The following is a 21,525-nucleotide window of genomic DNA, read 5'->3' on the forward strand; positions in this document are numbered from 1 at the left end:
AGTGCCTTGACCACTGCATGGGAAAACCTGGTTTGAAAAAGCTTGGGGGCCAACTGGGCCTATACACCACTGTGTGCTTTTGTGGCCATGGTTTGTGCAATGGAAAGGTACAAGTAAACAATATGCATATATGTGACTGGATTTTGGAAAAACAATCCAAATCGCACATTAAAAGTTTCGAGATAAACGGTTTTAGTCAGCATGACTTGCCAAGGATAGCAAACACGTGTAAGAAATTTAAACAAAAAGATGCATCAATCTATTATCTTTCAGGCCACTTCCAGTATGTGTAGCTGCTTGTAGAGTTTCCCATCAAATAAGTGAGCAGTTGTACGAGCAAAGTAGTATCACAAGTGCTCACAAAGGGGTGGTGGGTGGCAGAGTGGATAAGGGATACTCTTTAAAATGGAGGCAGACCACGATTGGAGTCCAGACACGAGATTACAGGGGCTGTGTTGGCTCCTTAGTGGCTGATATGTAACAAAATCAACACAAAAAAATGTCTGGCCAACATTATGAGGCTGTCCACCAGTAAACCAGTGATTCTTGCCAAACCAGGTCCTTCACAAGACCAGAAACCACTATTTGTGACTGTCTCTGGGAAAACCGTTCTTATCGCCCATTTAAAAGTATCGAGAAACATCGGTTTTAAATATTCTGTGTGTTATAGCTGGCCAATGGTGGTAGCTACGCATACCAAATTTTCACACGTTTCACAACAATTTCTTACCTTCCTGATCATCCACTGAAGAAGTAGTCAACAGCTAAGTTTCCCGCCATTTTAGATAGTTTTTAAACCGAGGTTGTCTGTATCAGGCGAGCTCCAGAAAGGTGGGAGGCGGGGGCCCTGGAAGGCGGGAAAGATGGTGTTCTAAAATTGAAAAGAGACATGCTGGGATGAATTAGGCCAAATTATAGGCCATTCGGGGCTCAGAACTGGCTAAAATGAAAGGAAATTTACAGCACAGGTCATTGTCCAACACCACAGAGCTGTACAGCCACACACAGCCATCTCCTGGTCGGCCAGGGCTCCATCAAGACCCCAGACCACTCGTACGGCTCGCCACTGTGCTCTAGAAAAGCAGCCAGCAAAAGCAGACCACTTTACTCTGGTCGACTGTGGCAGTGAAACTTGATAGTGCATTCATTAAGCTTTGTGTTTGTGTGAAAAAATCAAACTTCCTGTCTTGGGCGATAAGAACGGTTTTCGTAGATCCAGTCACATACAACTGTGTCACGTGAGATCACGTGATCACACCAATATTACAAAGCTGTGAACTCTCTCCTCTTGCTGTTTTAAGTGGCTATCAGTGCTTCTTGTTGTGTTTCATGGCTGAAAATGGTAAGCTGGCTGTTCTGGTGTACCTAGCTATAAATCTATTGTTGTATGTGACTGTCTCTGGGAAAACCGTTCTTATCGCCCATTTAAAAGTATCGAGAAACGTTGGTTTTAAATATTCTGTGTGTTATAGCTGGCCAATGGTGGTAGCTACGCATACCAAATTTTCACACGTTTCACAACAATTTCTTACCTTCCTGATCATCCACTGAAGAAGTAGTCAACAGCTAAGTTTCCCGCCATTTTAGATAGTTTTTAAACCGAGGTTGTCTGTATCAGGCGAGCTCCAGAAGGGTGGGAGGCGGGGGCCCTGGAAGGCGGGCAAGATGGTGTTCTAAAATTGAAAAGAGACGTGCTGGGATGAATTAGGCCAAGTTATAGGCCATTCAGGGCTCAGAACTGGCTAAAATGAAAGGAAATTTACAGCACAGGTCATTGTCCAACACCACAGAGCTGTACAGCCACACACAGCCATGTCCTGGTCGGCCAGGGCTCCATCAAGACCCCAGACCACTTGTACGGCTCGCCACTGTGCTCTAGAAAAGCAGCCAGCAAAAGCAGACCACTTTACTCTGGTCGACTGTGGCAGTGAAACTTGATAGTGCATTCATTAAGCTTTGTGTTTGTGTGAAAAAATCAAACTTCCTGTCTTGGGCGATAAGAACGGTTTTCGTAGATCCAGTCACATTTGAGCTCTACACACCACCCAGAAAAGATGTCTGTTGAAACCAGCCTCAAGTAGCTTGAGTAGTAGTAAGGGTCAAAACTATTAGTACGAAAGTGTAGCTATCCACTGGAGGTGTTAGTTTGATTTTGCCATTAGGATCGGTTTTGTAAAGTCTGGTCACATATGTGACCGGGCCTGTGAAAATAAGGGCATGTGGGCACAAACCACACCTTTTTACATATCAGTTCATATCTCAGTGCTGGAACACTACATTCTGCAACTTGCATCATAAAGCCAATGAAATGCTTACTAAGAGCTGGAAATTGCATTGCCATAGCATTGTGGTACAAAACGTTATGCATGATCAAAGTGTAAAAACCTAGACAAAAATCATGTGCCCACATGCCCTATTTTTGCAGGCCCATTCACATTATGTGCTTGTGGTTGCTGTTTTAGTGGAGATAGTTGAAGTATTTTCTGGTGGTTTTCAGTGGTTTTACCATCGGTAGCTTGAATTTAGGCATGTTAAAAGTGAGCAAGCTCCTGTGGGGGAGTGCTAATGTATGTCTGGTAGGCATTAATTTTCCATATTTCTAGTATTTTAATGCATGTGTCCAGTATTATTTCCTTAAGCTTGCTGGTAGCAGTAGCTTCCCCAATTCAAAAATAGTGGGTGTTTGTACTGATTGCTATGAAAACCAACACTAGACAGTAAAGTGTTCAGAATGTAGTCAAAACACTGGCAGGTGAGGATGCGTCCATCCTTGAAGATCAATAGTGGGCTGTTACAACTATGAGGTTTTATTGCTAGGTAAGGTAGTATGGCTTTAATAGTGCAGAACAGTGTACTTTCGTTAATAATTGCATGTGGCTTTAAGAATCTAATTAAGTGTAAGCCTGTACCTACTATGCCAGCATAAGTTTCAGTATAATAGGTCACCAATTTTGTGAGAATAATTCTGGAATAATTAGATGGTTGCAGGCATAATTTTAGAATTATTGGGAATGTTCGGTGGGAGTAAGGGGTGTGTCTATTTTTGATTAGCTAGAAGAAAGAGTTAAGCTACTAAGAATGATATATAGCTGGCATTATTATGCGAACGCTGGCTGAAAAGCCTCTTGAAGATTGATATACTTTAATAGAACTCTCAAATACTGTAATAGAGCAGTCAAATCATTTCATGCTAACAATCTGCAACCATGCAGCATCAGGGATGCAACTGCACTATTCTGAAACTTATGCATCTTATACCAGTGGATATTCTTTAAGTCTTTGAACATTATTGATGTAGCTATAGATGCAGCTTTAATGTACTAATAGCATTATTGAAAACACTTCAATTATTTCTGCAGACACTCTTAGTCCAGTGGTGGCAGAAGATAGGGCTAAAGCCCCCTCAACTTTCAAAACGCAGGGGCAGAGCCCTCCCAACAATTGTTTTTTTGTGACATCATAAGACATATCAGTGATCAACACCGTATACACTTGTAAGCGTGCTTACAGGGTCATTGCAGTGGCTAATAGCTCAAACATTTAATGCTGAATTATAGCAATGATTACTTGCATTATGACAATTTATCTAGCATTTCTGTGATTAACAGTATTGGCTAAAACTGCCTCCAGATTCAATCTCATAGCACTCAATTTTCAACAAATTTCTGAGGGGGGGGGGGGGGCATTCCCCCAGACCCCCTAAAAGGAGAACATGCTTTGCATGCTCTGAACGCGCTTCGCGTACTGTGCATGTATAGCCAAAATAGCTATACTCACCCCCCAGCTTTTCATACCTTCCTCCACCACTGTAGTCTGTTGTAATTAAAGTACAGTATCATGGCTATTAATTAATTCTGGCAAAACTACTTAAAGCAGCATGTAGCGACTAGCCACAGAAGCTAAATGAGCATTATTATTGAATACATGTAATAGGCTATAGATACAAGAATTAAAAATGAATAATAGGAGGAATTTTGGGAAATTCTGGAAAGAATAATAGGAAAAGTTTAAGCATATTAGTCTCAGGCCTAACCAAGCGTGGGTAAATAAAGTTGTAAAATCAAAGGTTGCAGCCAAAAAATTCACTGCAGTGATGTTAATGCTAATAAATTTTGACAATGTGCACAGCTTTTATTAATTTTATTCTAATTATTATGCACCTTTGATTTCACAGCTTTTTCACCCAGGCTTTATAAAGCTGCACCATTATTTTTTCATAGCTTGGCTGTTATTATGTAGATATATAATTAATATGAAATTGTTATTATGTGGATATATAATTAAAATGAAATTGTAATTATGTACATTAATTGCATCCATAGGGAAATTTGTGGAAGCTAGTTCACCACCTAAAAACACTCGCTGGATTGGTAATATAGAGAATGCTTCGTTTACCCACATTGGAGGAGTCTTCCATTCTGACCATTGTGATGTGAAAATTACAATCCCTGATGGCACAATTATTCCTGGATTTGTAGTGGAACTTAAGTTTGCTGCAGCTCATTATGCACCAGTTAAGTTTGCAGCAGATGAACTGCCATTGTCTCCAGTAGTTTGGTTATCCATGAACGGAGAACTGAAGAAGCCAATAGAGATACACATGCCACATTATGCTTTAATTCAGGAGGCTTCTCAAGCTGACAATATTCATTTTGCTAAGTCCAGTCATATAACAAATGATGAATCTGAAGTTATTTTGACAAAGATTCAAGGTGGGAAATTTCCAGTGGGTGAATCGTATGGCATTATTGAAATTAAACATTTCTGCTGGTTCTCTATAATGAAGAAAATTGATCCTGATAAAATCTCAAAAGATATTGTAATGGTAGTTGTACATCACAAAATACCAAAAAATGATATTTGGAAGTGCTATATTGGCATAATGTCTAATGAAGAAGCATTGTTTGAAGTAAGTATAATCTTAACTAAAGCAGCCAAATGGTAAAAAAAGTGTGGCCCCACAAGGCTAGGATGAAAAAAGTTGTGAAATCAAGTGGAGGCTAAGAAATGGCTGTGATGGTACATTACTTAGTCTCATCCACAGCTGCCCATGTGCTCAATCACACGAAGGTTATCTGGTGAGATTAGTCCAATTTTAGGGGGCAGTAATTATGCTGGAATAATATTCAGCATAATGCTTATGCTAGCATCTGAAAGAATTAATAAAGAATTCATGAATGAACGATCGATATAGTGTACTTTAATAGAACATTCACCTATATTTACTCTAATAAAGCAATCAATCCTATTTTTTGACATACTACTCTATAGAACAATCAAATATCTTGTTTATGTGCAATACTTAACCATAGAATTTTAAATAAACAGTCAATTCAACATGTATATTTCAATTTATTGGAATAATTTTGAGAATAATGTATAAGTTTTGGAGCATAATACAAGCTTTTTCCAGGAAATTCTGAATAGAATAATGCAAAGAATTATGAGCATACTTACCTCAGCCCTATCCAACTTTTTGGTCCAGGAAGTGTATACCAGAACAGTATATACCAGAAAAAACTAGCTTAGTAGTTGTTTAAAGATCTTCTTTGCTGTTGATTATTGTTCTAAGTGAAATGTTAAGGAGGTTTTCGTATATCAAGTTTTAATTGGCATTTATTAGTCATGCCAGGGATCTTTTAAGTCAGAATTCCTTTGGGAAGGCCTTCATGCAATTGTTTATTCATTTATTCATCAGGATGAAAGTTTATTATTCATTTGAACGTAAGCATGGATAATCACAATAAACATGTTTTAGCAATGTTCCACTACGTAGGTCCAAGAAAGTGGATCAAAGTTACCAGAGAACTTTCACATGATCGAGCGCATGTGTGGCTGGGAACAGCACTATACATTAATGGCAAAAATAAATCATGACAACAGTATTGCCTTCTTGTTTCACTAGGATTCAACAGAAAATTCATTTGAATCGTCATTATTAAAGTTTTTGCTATTGATGTTCCATCACAACCATTTCTTGGCTACCAATTTAGATTTCACAACTTTTCACTCTGTTCTGTACTTTTTCACAGCTCGACTGATTTGTTCTATATATCACCTTTTTGCATTACAAGCCACAAAACTGGCCGTAAACTGGCTTAGTGGTTTCTCTTCACTTGTTTTTTTTTCTTACTTTATGCAATTATAATAATGTGTGTATAGCTCTTTGTCTGATTAATAATAAATTATACAATTATATTTAAAATTAAATCAAATAGGTAATAAGATGTCTTGTCACATAATTGAACTGTACTGTAGCTGAACTATCATTGTGTTTAGCTGAATCTGTACAGGGTGACTTGTTTCTATTCTCTTGACAGGGTAACTAGTTTGTACATAGCTGAATTCTCTACAGGATGACTTGAAACTAGTCACCGGCCTATTATGCCCAAAATTTTACCTATTCTTTTGAGCATTGCTCAAAAATTAAGCCTATTATGCTCAAAATTATGCTTTCAAAATCAAGATTATGCTCTAGAACTGACTGTTTTATTAGAGTATATCAGCCTTTCCTGACTGCTCTATTAGAGTAAGTGACTGCTCTATTAGAGTATCTCGATCTTATATAATTATTTCTGCAAATTGTGAATAGCCAACAAAGAAATGGTTTAATATGTTATAATGATGTGTTTTTAAATATGAAATGCGCTAATAATACTATATATTGGCAGTGAATATTTGTTTTCTTTCAGGCACGCATTTTGTGCATTTAATTAATTTTTCAAGCATCGTCCCTATTATGCTGGCATTATGCTTGATGCTTTTGGTCACCTATTATGCTTTAAATTATGCTGGCATAATTGGCCGGTGCCTACTTGAAACATAGTTTAAGTCTCTGCGGGGCAATTTATTCTAGCTGATCTGAGTGATCTCTCTACAGGGTGATTTATTTCTAACCGAACATTCTACAGGGTAACTTGTTTGTAGTTGAACTCTGTACAGGGTTATTTGAATGTAGCTAAACTCTCTACAGGATGATTTATTTCTAGCTGATCTCTTTTCAGGTTAACTTGTTTCTAGCTAATCATTCTACAGGGTGATTTGTTTCTAGCCAAAACTTTCTTTTAACTGAACTCTCTTCTGGGTGACATAAAATGTAGTTAAAATCTCTATAGGGTGACTTCTTTCTAGGTGATAGCTCTATAGGGCGATTTGTTTCGAGTTGATCTTGTGATCCAATTTTGGAAAATCAGTCTTAATATCGCAATAGAAATCCACACTTACATTACAGCTCAAAGGTAACGTTGTGAGTACATACATGCGAGTAATGCTCGCATCTTCTCGCGGGATCATTATTTTGCAATGTACTGTACAATACCTGTGGAATATTGCGTGGATATGCACTAGCCGCGCGAGAAACTCACCACACATGAGAACACTCGCTACTGAGTTTAGTAACTTCATACAACACTTAAATCACATAAACATTTGTGATCGGTCCCATAATTATGTTCGTGCAAGCCTAGCTAGTTAATTATACAGTAGAATGCAATAAACGCACGCTGGGCCCGCAGAACGCAATGGGTCGAATATTTACGAAAACAAAAAAAATCCATAAATTCAATTCTAAAGTGCTTGTTTCACAATGAAGGGAAGTGATAACACCAAAAACCTTGGTAGCATCGTGATCCCAAAAGCAAGAGGAGTTCCAAAATCTTTGTTCGTGTCAGTACTCTCAAGGAGACAGAAGATATCAGCGTTAGTCTGCCTTGCATTGGACGAGCAGTTCACTATCGCTTTTTCTCACGTTCGCTCGCCTTCGCCTTTACCCCGTGGACATATGAAAGGCCTGGAGGACAAAACTTATCCAGCAATGGATTTGCGTGTTCATGGAGAATTTGATGGTGCAAGTTTTATCTTGGTAGAGGACTGCATCCGTATGTTATTATTGTTTTATTAAACGCCTGTAATTTATTGTCACTGTACAAATCGATTTTTTGCTGTTAGCACTTCGTAGGGGCGCTGTAACTTCGAAATTTCTTGACTCCTAGAGTTGAAATTTCGGTTGACCATTCCTTTAACTATCTAGATAAAGAAAATACGAATTAGAAAAATGCATTAACTGGGGTTCTGTGGCATTACTTGGCGACCAATCCATCTAGGTTTATGCCTACTGCTAGCTACAGTACTGACTGTAGTCCATGACAGAGTCGAAGTCAAGTCAGTAGCTAAGTTACCGAGTATTCGGTTGAACACAGGCATTGCAATAGGAGACTACACAGCTGACAGAACTGAGCCAGTGTCGCCTCCCAAGACCACAGGTGAGACCTGTTATATCGTCTTTCGTGACGCTCTCGAGTAAAGTTAGCTATCATGGAGCATTACTGTAGCCTTGCTGCATCCTGCAAAGTTCAGCATTACTGTAAAGTCCAGCATTACTGTAAAGTTCAGCATTACTGTAAAGTTCAGCATTACTGTAAATCACCCTGCAAAGTTCAGCATTACTGTAGCCTTGCTGAACTTTGCAGGGTGATTTGTTTCAAGTTGATCTCTGTTACTTATTTTTAATTGATCTCCATACAGGTCACTCGAGCGCATGTCATGCGCATCGTGCGTGTACATGCGATGTTACCTGTGAGCTGTACTGTATATGTGTCACCACTAAAGCACTTATGCACCTGTTAAAACATTTCACAGAATTTCTTGTAATTCAGGGTACTGACTACAGATCTAATCACTCAAAACTGAGTAGAGGTTTGTAATTCCTTATTTTAATCATATAAATATTCCATTTGTAAAATGTGACATTAAAACTTATTTTCCAAAATCCAGTCACGTTTACACAGTTACTTGTTTCTAGCTGATCAATCAACAGGGTGATTTGTTTCCAGCTAATCTCTCTAAAGGGTGGCTTGTTTCTAGCTGAGCTCTCTACAGGCTCACTTGAAATGTAGTTGAGCTCTACAGGGTGACTTGATCAAGCTGATCTTCATACAGGGTAATAATTTGTTTCCAGCTGAACTCTATACAGGGTGACTTTATCTCTACAGGGTGATTTGTTTCCAGCTAATCTCTCTACAGGGTGACTTGTTTCTAGCTGAACTGTGTAGAAATGTTGTACAACTCTCTATGGGGTAAAAACAAATCACCCTGCTATGAGTTCAGCTAGAAACATGTTAATTTATTTCTAGTTGAACTCACTGCACTGCAGGGTGACTTGAAATGGGGTTGAACTCTGTACATGGTGATGTGTTCTGTAGCTAATCTCTCTACAGCATGATTATTTTTCTAGCTGAACTTTGCAGGGTGATTTGTTTCAAGTTGATCTCTGTTACTTGTTTTTAATTGATCTCCATACAGGATCACTTGTTTCTATCTGAACTCTCTACAGGGTAGCTTGTTGAAGCTGATCTTTCAACAGGGTCAATAAGCCTGTACCGATTGTGCCATTATAATTTGGGGCATATAAGTTAACCAAAGCATTGAGCAAAATGCCAGCATAATAGGCACACTTTTGTGCACTGGTTATCAGAGAAGCTGAAACTTTGCATATTTTGTATGATACAGATTAGGATAGTATACGAACAGAGTATAAATCAGATTTACAGCTGCTTGTGAAGGAAAGACTAGTTAAAGATTGATAGACTCTAATAGAACATTTGCCATATTTAGAAGTATACTATTAGAATATTCACAAATGTATTAGATAATCTAATAGAGCAGTCAAGACACAGTTTAATGAGCATATCTGGAGCATAATTGGACATAACTGAGCATAATTGGAGCATAATAGGAGAAATTTTGTAGCATTGCTCAAAAGCATACCAGGTGATTTCAAACGCATAATAAATAGGTTCAGGATGTAGTAATATTGAACTCTCTACAAGGTGTGACTTGATCAAGCTGATCTTTCTACGGGTAATTTGTTTGTAGCTAATCTCTAAACAGAATGGCTTATTCTTAGGTGATCACCCCCACAAGGTGACTTGTTTCTAGCTGAACTCTCTACAGGGTGACTTGAAATCTAGTTGAATGTTCTACAGAGTGATTTGATCAAGCTGATCTCTATACATTGTTTCTAACTGATCTCTCTACAGAATGAATCGAACATGTCTATTATGCCAGAATAATTTCAGGAATAATGGGTGATTGAAAGAGTTGGGGAGTATTTCAGAATAATCAAATGAGTTCTAGGAATAATAAGTGCAAAATTATAAGTTATTCTTGTGGTGTAATGCAAAAATTCTATTGGATGCAACTCTGAAACAGTGTGCAAGCATAAAAATGGTTGGAAAGATTGATATACTCTAATAGAACAGTCTCCTACTCTTATAGGGGAGTCAATGCCCACTCAAAAATTCTACTATGTTATCTGATCTTGGAAAACCTACCGTGTTGGATTAGTCAATTTTCTGTTGACCATATCCGCGAGAACCTCCTGCCAATATACTCATGGTATGGTGTGCTGGCTTCTTTGGCTGCATGACACACTACTGTGTGTTTTCATATACTAATACGTATTATACAATGATATAATTGAGCTTCTCTTTCTGTCTTTTATTGCTCTTGTATGCTTATGATGCAACTGCACTTTACTATAGATTCTACTAGCTTTATGAATGAAATTTTGGAGGCGAATCTCCCCATACATCCTCCCTTAAAATCTACACACCAATTTAACCTAATAGCACACTTCACACCTGCTCTAAATTCTACAGTAAATAAGAACACAGGAAAAATTAAATGGTTAATGCAGTTATTGATTCGAGGGTGGCATTTCCCTGTAGTGACATAACACAAAACCCTTGCTAAACTAAACAATACAATGTAATAATGATCGGTTTATAACCAATTTCACCATAATCTGTGTTCACATACTCCCTTAATGCAGGTTTCATTGTATGAATGATAAATTAATAAAATTGATAAAGGTGGTTGTGGTTGTGAGTGAGTAAATATTGAGCATATGGTGTCTGAAGAGTTTATCACACATATGACAGACATAAATAGTGTAACTTTTTAGATGTTAATTGCTTACTTCCTAAACTAAATAGTTAATTTTGTAGCGAGATGTACCCCCTCCCAAAAATCATTTGTTGTAAAATAGGGAATGATAAAAAGCTACTACTAAGTACCTGTGTCCCCATGTAAAACAGCCCAACTGTTGATAACAACAAATTGCAATTATTATAACAAAGAAAACATTTAATATTGAACCTTAATCATTCAGCTGTATTCAGTGTAGAGAAGAAATCTGCCAAATTACCAACCAATTGGAGTTTTAAAAAATAATTTAGGATGCAACAATGGTGAATGTAGAACACAGTGAATGGTTAAGGTTCAATGTTATTATTGTAACCAGTTGTTATCAATAGTTATTCTTGGCTGCTTCAGTTATTAATTGTTTCAGTTTCCAGTAGCTTTTACTTTCATGGTGCACCTGTTTTACATCCAAGGTGTTCTTACATAGATTAAAACTATGGTAATTACAGTATGGTTGTAGTAACGTTGATTCTTGGCTACTCCAGATATCATCTCATTATGTTATCAGTTATTTTCACCTTCATAAAGTTGTTTTCTGCAGCTGAGTTGCTTTACACTAGTATTTTTAAAAATTGGTAAGACTACTTTAACTAAATCAAGACACACGATAGTGTGTCGTGTGGCTCAAGAAGCCGGCGCTCAACACCCGTCAGTATATTGACAGGAAGAAAGAAAATGCAATTTTCGCACCTCCGTAGCTCTGTGCTGCCTTGATGAAACAAGACGATTTTTGCTGTGGACACTCCCTCCAACTTCAGCACTCCACATTCCAAATTTGAGCAAAATCGCTTCAAGCGTTCCCGAGATACGTGACTTCAAAAATTGGCTTAGTTTCTTCGTTTTTTTTCTTCTTATTTTTCTTCCTCTTGTCACACACTTACAAAAACTGCTATAAAACGCGAACGCCATATCCGATTGCTTTGAAATTTGGCACACTGAAGGGGGTATAAAGGCGCATCTCGGTACCAACTTTGGCTGGAATACAATAAAGAGGCAAAGAGTTATGAGCGATTATTCATGAAAAATAATACCAATATGTGACCGGATTTGCGAAAAGGTACCTTTTTCACACACAAAATTTGACCCCTTTTTTGAAGTTTAAAGCTTCATAACTTTTTTATCATGGCATATAATTGCTTGAACGTTTCACTGAATGTAGCTACAGTATCTGGCTACATTTTGATACTAAGAGCAAGTTAATCAGCACAAGGAGTCAAATGTTACATCATTTTGTTTGTTGGTATGTCAAATGTGTGGAAAAGGTACCTTTTCGCAAATCCGGTCACATATGTTGTCACGCCTACAGGGTAAACCGCGTATGGGAAGAAGCTGAGAATCGGTGGGTGAATAGGTTAACTATTGAACCTCAAACCTTTTGTGGTTTGAAAGAAATTGAGCTAAAAACAGGAAGATACAACGAAAAAACCAACAGTGTGTAACAATTATGCAATCGAGATTAGCTAATAAAAACGACTACTCGTCACACCTACCAGAAAAACTGCTTGGGGTAATGCTTTGAAAATCACCGTACAGATGGAGTAATCATCTTAGAAAGGCTCTTCAATGGTGCAGAAGAATCAGACTTAAAGCCACGGAGTTATAACACGAAATCCAACTTGGTGTAGCAAGTGCAAGATCGAGATACTCTAATAGAGCAGTCACCCTAATAGAGCAGTCACCCTGAAGAGAATTCAAGAGATCAGCTAGAAACAAGTAACCTGTATAGAGATCAGCTACAAACAAGTCACCCTGTAGAGAGATCAGCTACAAACAATCCACCCTGTAGAAAGATCAGCTAGAAGAAGTTACCTTGTATGGAATTCAACTACGGAAAGAGATAGTTCAGCTAGAAGAAATTACCTTGTAGATAGTTCAGCTACAAACAATTCACCCTGTACAGAGCTTAGTTAGAAGAAGTTTCCTTGTAGAGAGTTCAGCTACAAGCAAATCACTCTGTAGAAAGATCAGCTAGAAGAAGTCACCTTGTAGAGAGTTCAGCTACAAAGAAACCACCATGTAGAGAGTTCAGCTGCAAAGAAATCACCCTGTAGAAAATTCAGCCACAAACAAATTGCCCTGTAGAAAGATCAGTTAGAAGAAGTCACCTTGTAGAGAGTTCAGCTACAAAGAAACCATTCTGTAAAGAGCTCAGCTGCAAACAAATCACCTGTACAGAATTCAGCTACAAATAAATCACCCTGTAGAGAGATCAGCTAGAAGAAGTTACCTTGTAGATAGTTCAGCTACAAACAAATCACCCTTTAGAGAGATCAGTTAGAAGAAGTTACCTTGTAGATCATTCAGCTACAAACAATTCACCCTGTAGAAAGAGCAGTTAGAAGAAGTCACCTTGTAGAGTGTTCAGTTACAAAGAAACCACAATGGAGAGTTCTGTAATAAATATATGTATCATACAGTAAGATAGTACTGTATGGTAGGGTTGACGAATATGTGGGCGTGGTCTACGAAGATAAATCAAGCCAAAATCATCTTTGCAAACCCTTCACGGCCACTTGACAGTATTGGTCAGGTATAACCAAACCCAAACATGTCTTCAGAACGACCAGAAGCATTTTCGATTAGGTGCTACGAAATTTAAAAATGTATATTTTCGTGAATTTTCTACTGCCTCACTGCCTGCCTGCCTGCCTGATGCGTTCAGTCAAGCGTAGTAGAAAATTGGCTACAGCTACAGCCTTACTTCTTTGGCGGAAATGCTTCGAATTTCATGGAGATGAAACTTTTAGTATTTTAAATATCCTACAATGTATGCGCTATTGCTTACTGATTTTCCTTTGATCCTTCTTTATCGTGGCCATTGCTCATCAGTAGGGCTTCCATATCAATAGGGCTTCCATAATCATTGTGAATACACGTGTTATCGCACCAAACTTTTAGAATACGTTTGTGATTTGACGTTTGGTTTATACAGGACCTATCGTACGTCTTCGACAAGATACATGCATAAGACATCTTGTTTAGTATTAGTGTGTTTGTTGTTTAGTAGCTAGGTTTAACTGCTTGCGTTTCTAAACGCATTTCTTTGTGACTAACACATTCTTCGCTATTACAGTATTAACATGTATCCTTGCATGTACTTACTATTGTCTACCATGTACATACTTGATTGGAATAGTCAAATAACTATATCTAAAGCTGTTAACACTATTAAGTGTAAAATGCATATACAAAACTTCTAATGCAATGCATGAATAATAATTTATTAAGTGCATGATCTCATAGAAACCCTGCATATTACGTTTTGTCACAATTCCTTGTCAGTTGTCAGTCGCTCCAGCAGCATCGTCCTTATGTGCAACAATTACTTATTGTGTTCCACCATATTCCCACTACAATGATCAATGTGTACTGTATAGCTAACCTATGACAGGTACAAAGAAAGCATAGCTTATTTGGTAACATCATTGTTAACAAAGTTATAGCTAACGAATGTGTAAAAGGTAGAAGAGGGCTTATCATACAGTACGATAGTAATTGTATAGTAGGGACCACAAAGGAGTAGGCGTGGCCCACAAAATAATATCACTCAAACATCAGCCTCAATTTTCCCTTACAACGATGAGGCAGTATTGGTGAGGTAAAACTAAACCCAAACAAGCTTTCAGATCGACCCGAAATGCTTTCAACAAGTTCTTGATTAAAATGCTGTGTAACGGGTTGAACATAGCTGACAACGAAGTGTAATGGTAACTTCACTTTTCACACGATAATTGATATAGCTGGGGCACGCGGTGCCTTTTTAGATGCGGTATGCGTGGGGTCACCAGCTATAATAAAATTATTTATAAAAAAAGTTAACAAACAAGTACACGAAAAAATTTGGAATTTTCAACTAGAGTAGGGACGACAGTACATTGATAAAAAGTACTGAAACAAGTGCATAGGGGTAGTCAACAATACTAAAATACGGTTAAATACCGTATGGCTCCAAATTTTCGTAGCAAAAAAATTTCGTATTTTTCGTAATTGCACTGTAATTACGAAAATTTTTATTACAAAATTTTCATGTGCATTGAAACCGAGCCACCGATAGTTAAAGCACGAGGCTTGTGAGGGTTTAGTTATACGATAGTGTTGGTGTAAAAGGAGTTTGTTAAATACCATCTCCAAGTAGGCTACTATCACATGAAATTTACTATTATTATTATCACTCTTCGACCTTAAAATAATGTTCGGCGTACTACCTGTCCAGTCGTTTTTGGTACACTTAATAACCTCTGACACAAGTATGATGCTTTTTACTCAGTACTCATCCATCCATTAAGCATCCGTGCTTCTGGTTTTGTCTTCACTAGTATTCTACTTCATGACGATGTAACTCATGTTCCACATATTACCGTAAAAGCATGTACGTGCAACATCACGATTTTTTTTAAATTACGAAATTACGAAATTATTTTTACGAAAATTTACTTATTGATGAAAACGTGGCTTTTTACGAAAATTTTATACTACGAAAATTTGGAGCCATACGGTAATAAGACGTGTTATATCCCTACTGTGCTTAAGATGCCATTATGGAAATGCACAGTAGGGATATAACACGTCTTATTATTTAACTGTATTTTAGTATTGTTCACTACCCCTATGCACTTGTTTCAGTACTTTTTATCAATGTACTTGTAATGTACTTTTTATCAATGTACTCTAGTTAAAAATTCCAAATTTTTTCGTGTACTTGTTATATTATAATTTGTACATTTACTGATAAAATCAGAAATATTTAAAGTATTTAAAATCTGCTTCATCTTTTCTTCTTCCTGTGGTAAAGAAAAAAAGATAGGTTTCCTGTGGTAAAGAAAAAAAGATAGGTTAAAAAAGTCCCAAGGCTGGCCATAGGCCAGCTTTGGGGTATACAATTACAAAAGAAGTGAAATCTAAACCAAAACAGCCAAGCTGTAAAAAAAGAGTGCGGCCCTCAAAAAGGCTATGGTGAAAGAAGATGTGAAATCCAAGGTGGCGGCCAAGAAATAGCTGTGATGGTAGGTTAATGGTAAAAATTTTAATAACGACAATTCAGGTGAATTTTGTGCCGATTGACCAAGCGGCACCAAATTCACCTGAATTGTCGTTATTAAAATTTTTACCATTAACCTACCATCACAGCCATTTCTTGGCCGCCACCTTGGATTTCACATCTTTTTTCTCCGTAGCCGTTTTGAGGGCCGCACTCTTTTTTTACAGCTTGGCTGTTTTGGATTAGATCTTATGTTTCTTGGGTGAAATTCAGCCAAACAGGTCGACAGGTCATTAAAATTAAATTAAAATTTATTCAATTGTGCTAGCTGAAGAGTGATTTTGCAAGTTGAACGGTGGCTAAGCTATACTATGGTTGCTGTATCACTTGTGAGTATAGGCAGTTCGGTGGTATATGGTGAGATATTGTGTGTTACTTACTTTTTGAGAGCTTAAAAGAAATTTGTAACTCCTTTGTGGTGTTATCATGCTTTGCAAGGTGATCACGTGATTAACATAACTATTTTATGCTGAAAAATATAGGATCGGTCAGGCCAGAGAAACAAGAGATTTAGTTGAAGTGGCCTAATTTAAAAATGAAGTGAGGATCTATGCAATAAAAAGCAGTGAAACAAGAGATTAATGATGATCTTAAAACATAGCTCAGTGGGAAACTCCCTACTTTGGTATTGAGCAAAATGTACCAAAGTAGGGACTTTCCCACCGAGCTATGCTGTAATACCATCATTCACCTATTGTTTCACTACTTTTTATTGCATAGATCCCTACTTCATTTTTAAACTAACATTTTTTAAAATACTAGTTTGTTTAGTTTTTTGTTGTAGCATAGCTAGTTACAGTGTAACTTGTAAGCTAGTTATTAAGTTCCTGTACAGCTTATTTAAATACGTACTGTGTCAAAATTGGAAGCAGATAGGCCTTTAGTAGCGTGCATAACTTACCTTTGATTGTGGTAGCAGTGGCGCTCATATCTATGACCTGTCTCAGTGTGATGGTGCACGTAGTTGTTTGAACGGACAGGGTCAACACAGTGGCAGATTCAGGGGGGTTCAAAGGGTTCCATGGAACCCCCCTTTTGAGAGAGCCTCTCTTACTCAAGATACTCTAATAGAGCAGTCAAATCGAGATACTCTAATAGAGCAGTCACAGTAGTCTTTTGAGGAGTGGTGTAGCAAGCTATGTATCTAGTTATAAATAAGGAAATATAGTTGGTAAGGGCATCTATGGTGAGGGGCAGCTATTGTTAGTAGGTGATGATCCTTTTTTTTTTTTTTTTTTTTTTTGTCTTCAACCTACAGCTAGGCTAAAGTTGCAATTCCAAGGTGGAACCCCCTTTTTAAAAGTCTGGATCCGCCCCTGCAACAGGCCCTTTCAGTTGTCTGGAGCATTGTCTAAACTAACAGGATGAAGTAATACAATTTCCACTGGAGTAATATCCAATCACTTGCTGATCTTGCTGTCCAGCTGAGTCAGTGTGTTCAGAGGAACAAGCCATTGAGGATCAGTCTGTCTATTAAGTACCAAATCTCTTCATCGAATGCAGTCCAGGTGTTGGCAAAAGTCAAAGTGAAAACTCACGTGTAACATTTGAAATTATAAGCGCCCTGCTCTTTCAGCAGCGTAAGCACTTTCTGAAATAATTTTGTGGTGTCTACAGAAAAGTGTTGATATGGAAAATTAATGCTTTGGTATGGTTTTGATTCTTGAAGAAGAAAGCACAACCAACCTGATTGAAGATAAAAGAAAAGACAAGGCGCACAGGGTGTACACTCGTCGGAACCCCAAAATGCACATCTCACCAGTGAGTCGGTTGTTGTGGCGTAAAATGGTGACCGTACACTGCTTCGTTTGGGCTATAGGCTTGTGACTGTGGTCAGTGAGTGAGTGAGTCAGACAAAGTTCAAGTTTTGGAAGTTTTTTAAAAATTCTATATCTATTCATTGGTAAGTATTTTCTTGTTTTTAATGCTGTATTTCATGTTAGATTGACTAATATTATTCCGCAAAGGTGATTTTCATGGCGTAAGATGTCTCTAGGATGATTTTTATAGGCAGAATTTTAGGCAGTGTGTGTCATATTTGGGGATCTCTCCCTACATAAACAGTACTACCATACTGTTTGATTATGTTTGTAGTTTTTTGGAAGTTCTCATTTTTCCTTGAAGGTATTTTTTGGGGAATTACTTTTGACTATGTGCACAGAACATTATATATGTATGTATAGTATACTGTGTCTTGATTTGGTTATTCAAAAATAATGCTTTTAATCATGGAAAATTTTCACTGTATTTATAGGCTTTCAAACACCAATTTGATGATGACGATCATAATGATAATAATTTTGATAATGATAGACCTGAGATCATCAAGCCTCTTTTACCAATTAAACTTGTAACTAAAGAAAATCAATTTAATGGTGAAGCTAACATTAAGCATTTGTCAAATAAACTTCAAGAAATAACAAAGGTATAGCACATATGTATTATATCCAATGAAAAAGTGATGCATGTATTAGAGAGTTTGAGCCATCAATAAGTTATTACTATATATTGTACTTTGCATGGGAGGATCAAAGCGATGCCACATACATATTGTCCATACAGTACTAATCAGCTGCATAACTGTACTGTATGAGTCATACAGTACAGTTATGCAGCTAATTTGGCAAATACAACACACTTGGGCAAATACAGTACAGTTATGAGGAGAATTTATTTAAGGAATGTTACGTGAACAACACACTGTAAATCGCTAAAACTAATCCTATGAGTTCATTCTATGGCTAGAAATAGATTGTATAAACACTTACTGATTGTCTGATCACGAAGCTTTTAAAACATGACTCCACTAAGACAGCATGATTGATCATGTGCGAGACATTGTAAATTGCTAAAACTAGCCAAACTAATCCTATTAGTTCATTCTACGACTAGAAATAGATTATATGAACACTTACTGATATCCTTATCACCGAAAATCACAGCAGTTTGAGTACTAGAGAAAATCACTCCAAGCCAGAGGACCAGGAAGTACAATATAACACTTAAAGCACCGCCTTGCTTATGTGTACGAAAAATACCGTACTTGAAGGGTGTCTCAAGGCAAATACAACACTTGGCTTTGCCTCATGCTGTATTAGCCTCTCAACACACATCCTCGTACTGTATTTTCCATACACACGTGCGGCGGTGCTTTAACTCTAACATACAGAGTTTGTATCTTAGCCATCACTTAGGTGATGGCTATAGCTACATTGATATTAATTTACATAAAAAAATTGTAACAGTCTTAGCCTAAATGCAAAATTACTATTTTAGCGGCCATATAATTTTTCTAACTTAGGGTTAGATATCATTAAGGGTGCTCTGTACAATTCCACGTATGGCTTCTGAGGTTAGCACAGCTGGGGTTTACTAATGGATTCCCATGGTCATCAGTAATTATCTAATTAGTCTGTGGCTTGTTTAATGCGTGGCGCGCCCGACGAGAAAATGTCTTTTATGATGAAATAACCTGCCACAAACGAAGAAAGAAGAGCAATATACATGAAGGAAGCAAAGTAAGTGTTGTATCTTCTTCATCGTGGTCTAATGAATATAGCGATCTGTAATTTACCGATTATCTTCCGGTTATTCAATTAAGAAACAATAACTGTGGCCATAGAACAGCTGCGAGCGTGTCAGTTTCTACACCTTGATACTAAAATTAGAACTAGTTCGTCATTTTAGACCTGATAGGCATGAAAATTTTAGATGGGCAAGCATGATATTTATGCATTAAAAGAGCATTTGTCGATTTTTGATAGTTCCTTGTGGTGAGGAATGGCGTGGAGCTAAAGAAGACTGATAAGTGCCAGTACAAAAGCAGAAGAATGTCTGATAACTGAGAAACCAGAGAACGAAAATAGAAACGCACATTTGTTTGTACAGTTTTTAATAATGTATTTTTAAAGAATCAAGTCTCTAGGGCGTAAACTGTGGGACTAGTTCTAGTTTGAAGCGAAAATTTATAACTCGCCTTCTACAGTGAGTTAAGACATGGGATTTGGATTAAACTGTGCAGTAGTGATAGCTTATTGCAAATAAAAAAGAGTTTAGCAGAATAGTTTAATCCGTTCGTAAGTTATAGCAGAAAACATAATTTACGGGAAGCCATATGCGGAACTGTACAGAGCACCCTTAATTTTTTCATTTGTGTACATACACATAAATTTCAAAGCCACACTCGCCAGTTTTGGTAGTTCCTTAAATGCAATGCTATTATCAGGGCTGCATGAACCATGCACAAGTGCACTTGGTGCTGGTACATTTTGGGGCAGCCCTTAGATTTTAAAATAGTAACTAAAATTATAATTGTACGGTATATCATGTGTCTTATATTACATAATCTATTCATAAACAATGTTTGTCAGTGGAAGATTGATGTGTTTATAGTGAAATCAGTCTAGAGTAGCTACTGTAGTAAAGCAGAGATGTGTAGGAAACATTATGGGTAATGTGGAGAGCTTGAATGGAGGTTTCAGTTCTTATGAAGGGCCTGGATTGACAAGAATCAGTGGTTTAGCTGGTGGTGGTGGATGCAGGAACAGTTCTAAGGGGATTTCACTGGTTTCTGGAAACCAGTCAGCTTTTTGAGATCGAAAAAAATAATTAAATGGTCAACAAACTTTTAGCCTGAAATGACATACAGGTGTATTATGTGCTTAGATAGTTTATTATGTAACTATTTTTGTAATCAAATTACTCTCTCCACCACAAAACTATCCAAAACGCTTCATTTGCATCTTCGAGTGCATTATGCCTCTAAAAATAATTATCGTTCTTGGTTTAACAACTTTTGTAACTGCTAGATAAAGTATTAAATCTCTATGTATAGGACATTTTAGGGTGATTTTCTCTCATAGTAAACTAAATAATTCTATAAGTATGTTACTGCAAGCCTAATTTTACAGTAGGCTTGTAGGCATACAGTAGGCTTACACAATAGGTGAAATATTTACGAAATCAAAAAAAAAGACAATTTCGTTGATTTTTAAGCGCTTGTTTCACAATGAAGGAAGGTGATAAAGACATAAACCTTATACTGCATTTACACTTAGCGCAGTTTTGTAACCCGGTTTAGACATCCTGTTTATGGGCACGTGTTTAGACCACAATAATGAAGCATGCTAGCCTGCAGCTAGAAAATGGCATAAAGTAGGGCTCTGTTAATGGGTGGTTGGGAAGAAAGGCAGTGGCGAATTAGCACCATTGTGCTCTAGGGATGGTTTATGGCTTATACCAGCCGTTAATATCCCTTATTACGATGTGGTTGATACCCGTAAGTAATTGTGTGCTCTTTCTGCTATGAAGTGTCAAATTGTTCCATTCAATATAGTGTTTCTTTTATCCATTTAAGCTTTATTTTGATATAATATCTAGTGGACACATTGAATATAGAAAACCAAACCGAGTCGTGCTGGCATGGCAGTTTTATGCATGCTGGCCTGGTTTGGTTCGGCTCGGTTCGATGGGTGTTTATACTGTAGTGAAAATCGAGACAATTG

General features: G+C 37.4%; 1 protein-coding gene across 1 annotated transcript in view; it reads left to right on the forward strand.

The window, feature by feature from the left end:
* LOC136247505 (uncharacterized) overlaps positions 1 to 21,525 on the forward strand; it is a 224,227-nt gene that overhangs the window by 131,539 nt on the left and 71,163 nt on the right. The window contains exons 14-15 of the mRNA XM_066039228.1: positions 4,323 to 4,909; positions 18,276 to 18,446. Of these exons, the coding sequence (XP_065895300.1) occupies positions 4,323 to 4,909; positions 18,276 to 18,446 (758 nt within the window). The remainder of the gene's footprint in view (positions 1 to 4,322; positions 4,910 to 18,275; positions 18,447 to 21,525) is intronic.

Source organism: Dysidea avara, chromosome 2 (genome assembly GCF_963678975.1).
Source record: "Dysidea avara chromosome 2, odDysAvar1.4, whole genome shotgun sequence".
Lineage (NCBI taxonomy): Eukaryota > Metazoa > Porifera > Demospongiae > Dictyoceratida > Dysideidae > Dysidea > Dysidea avara.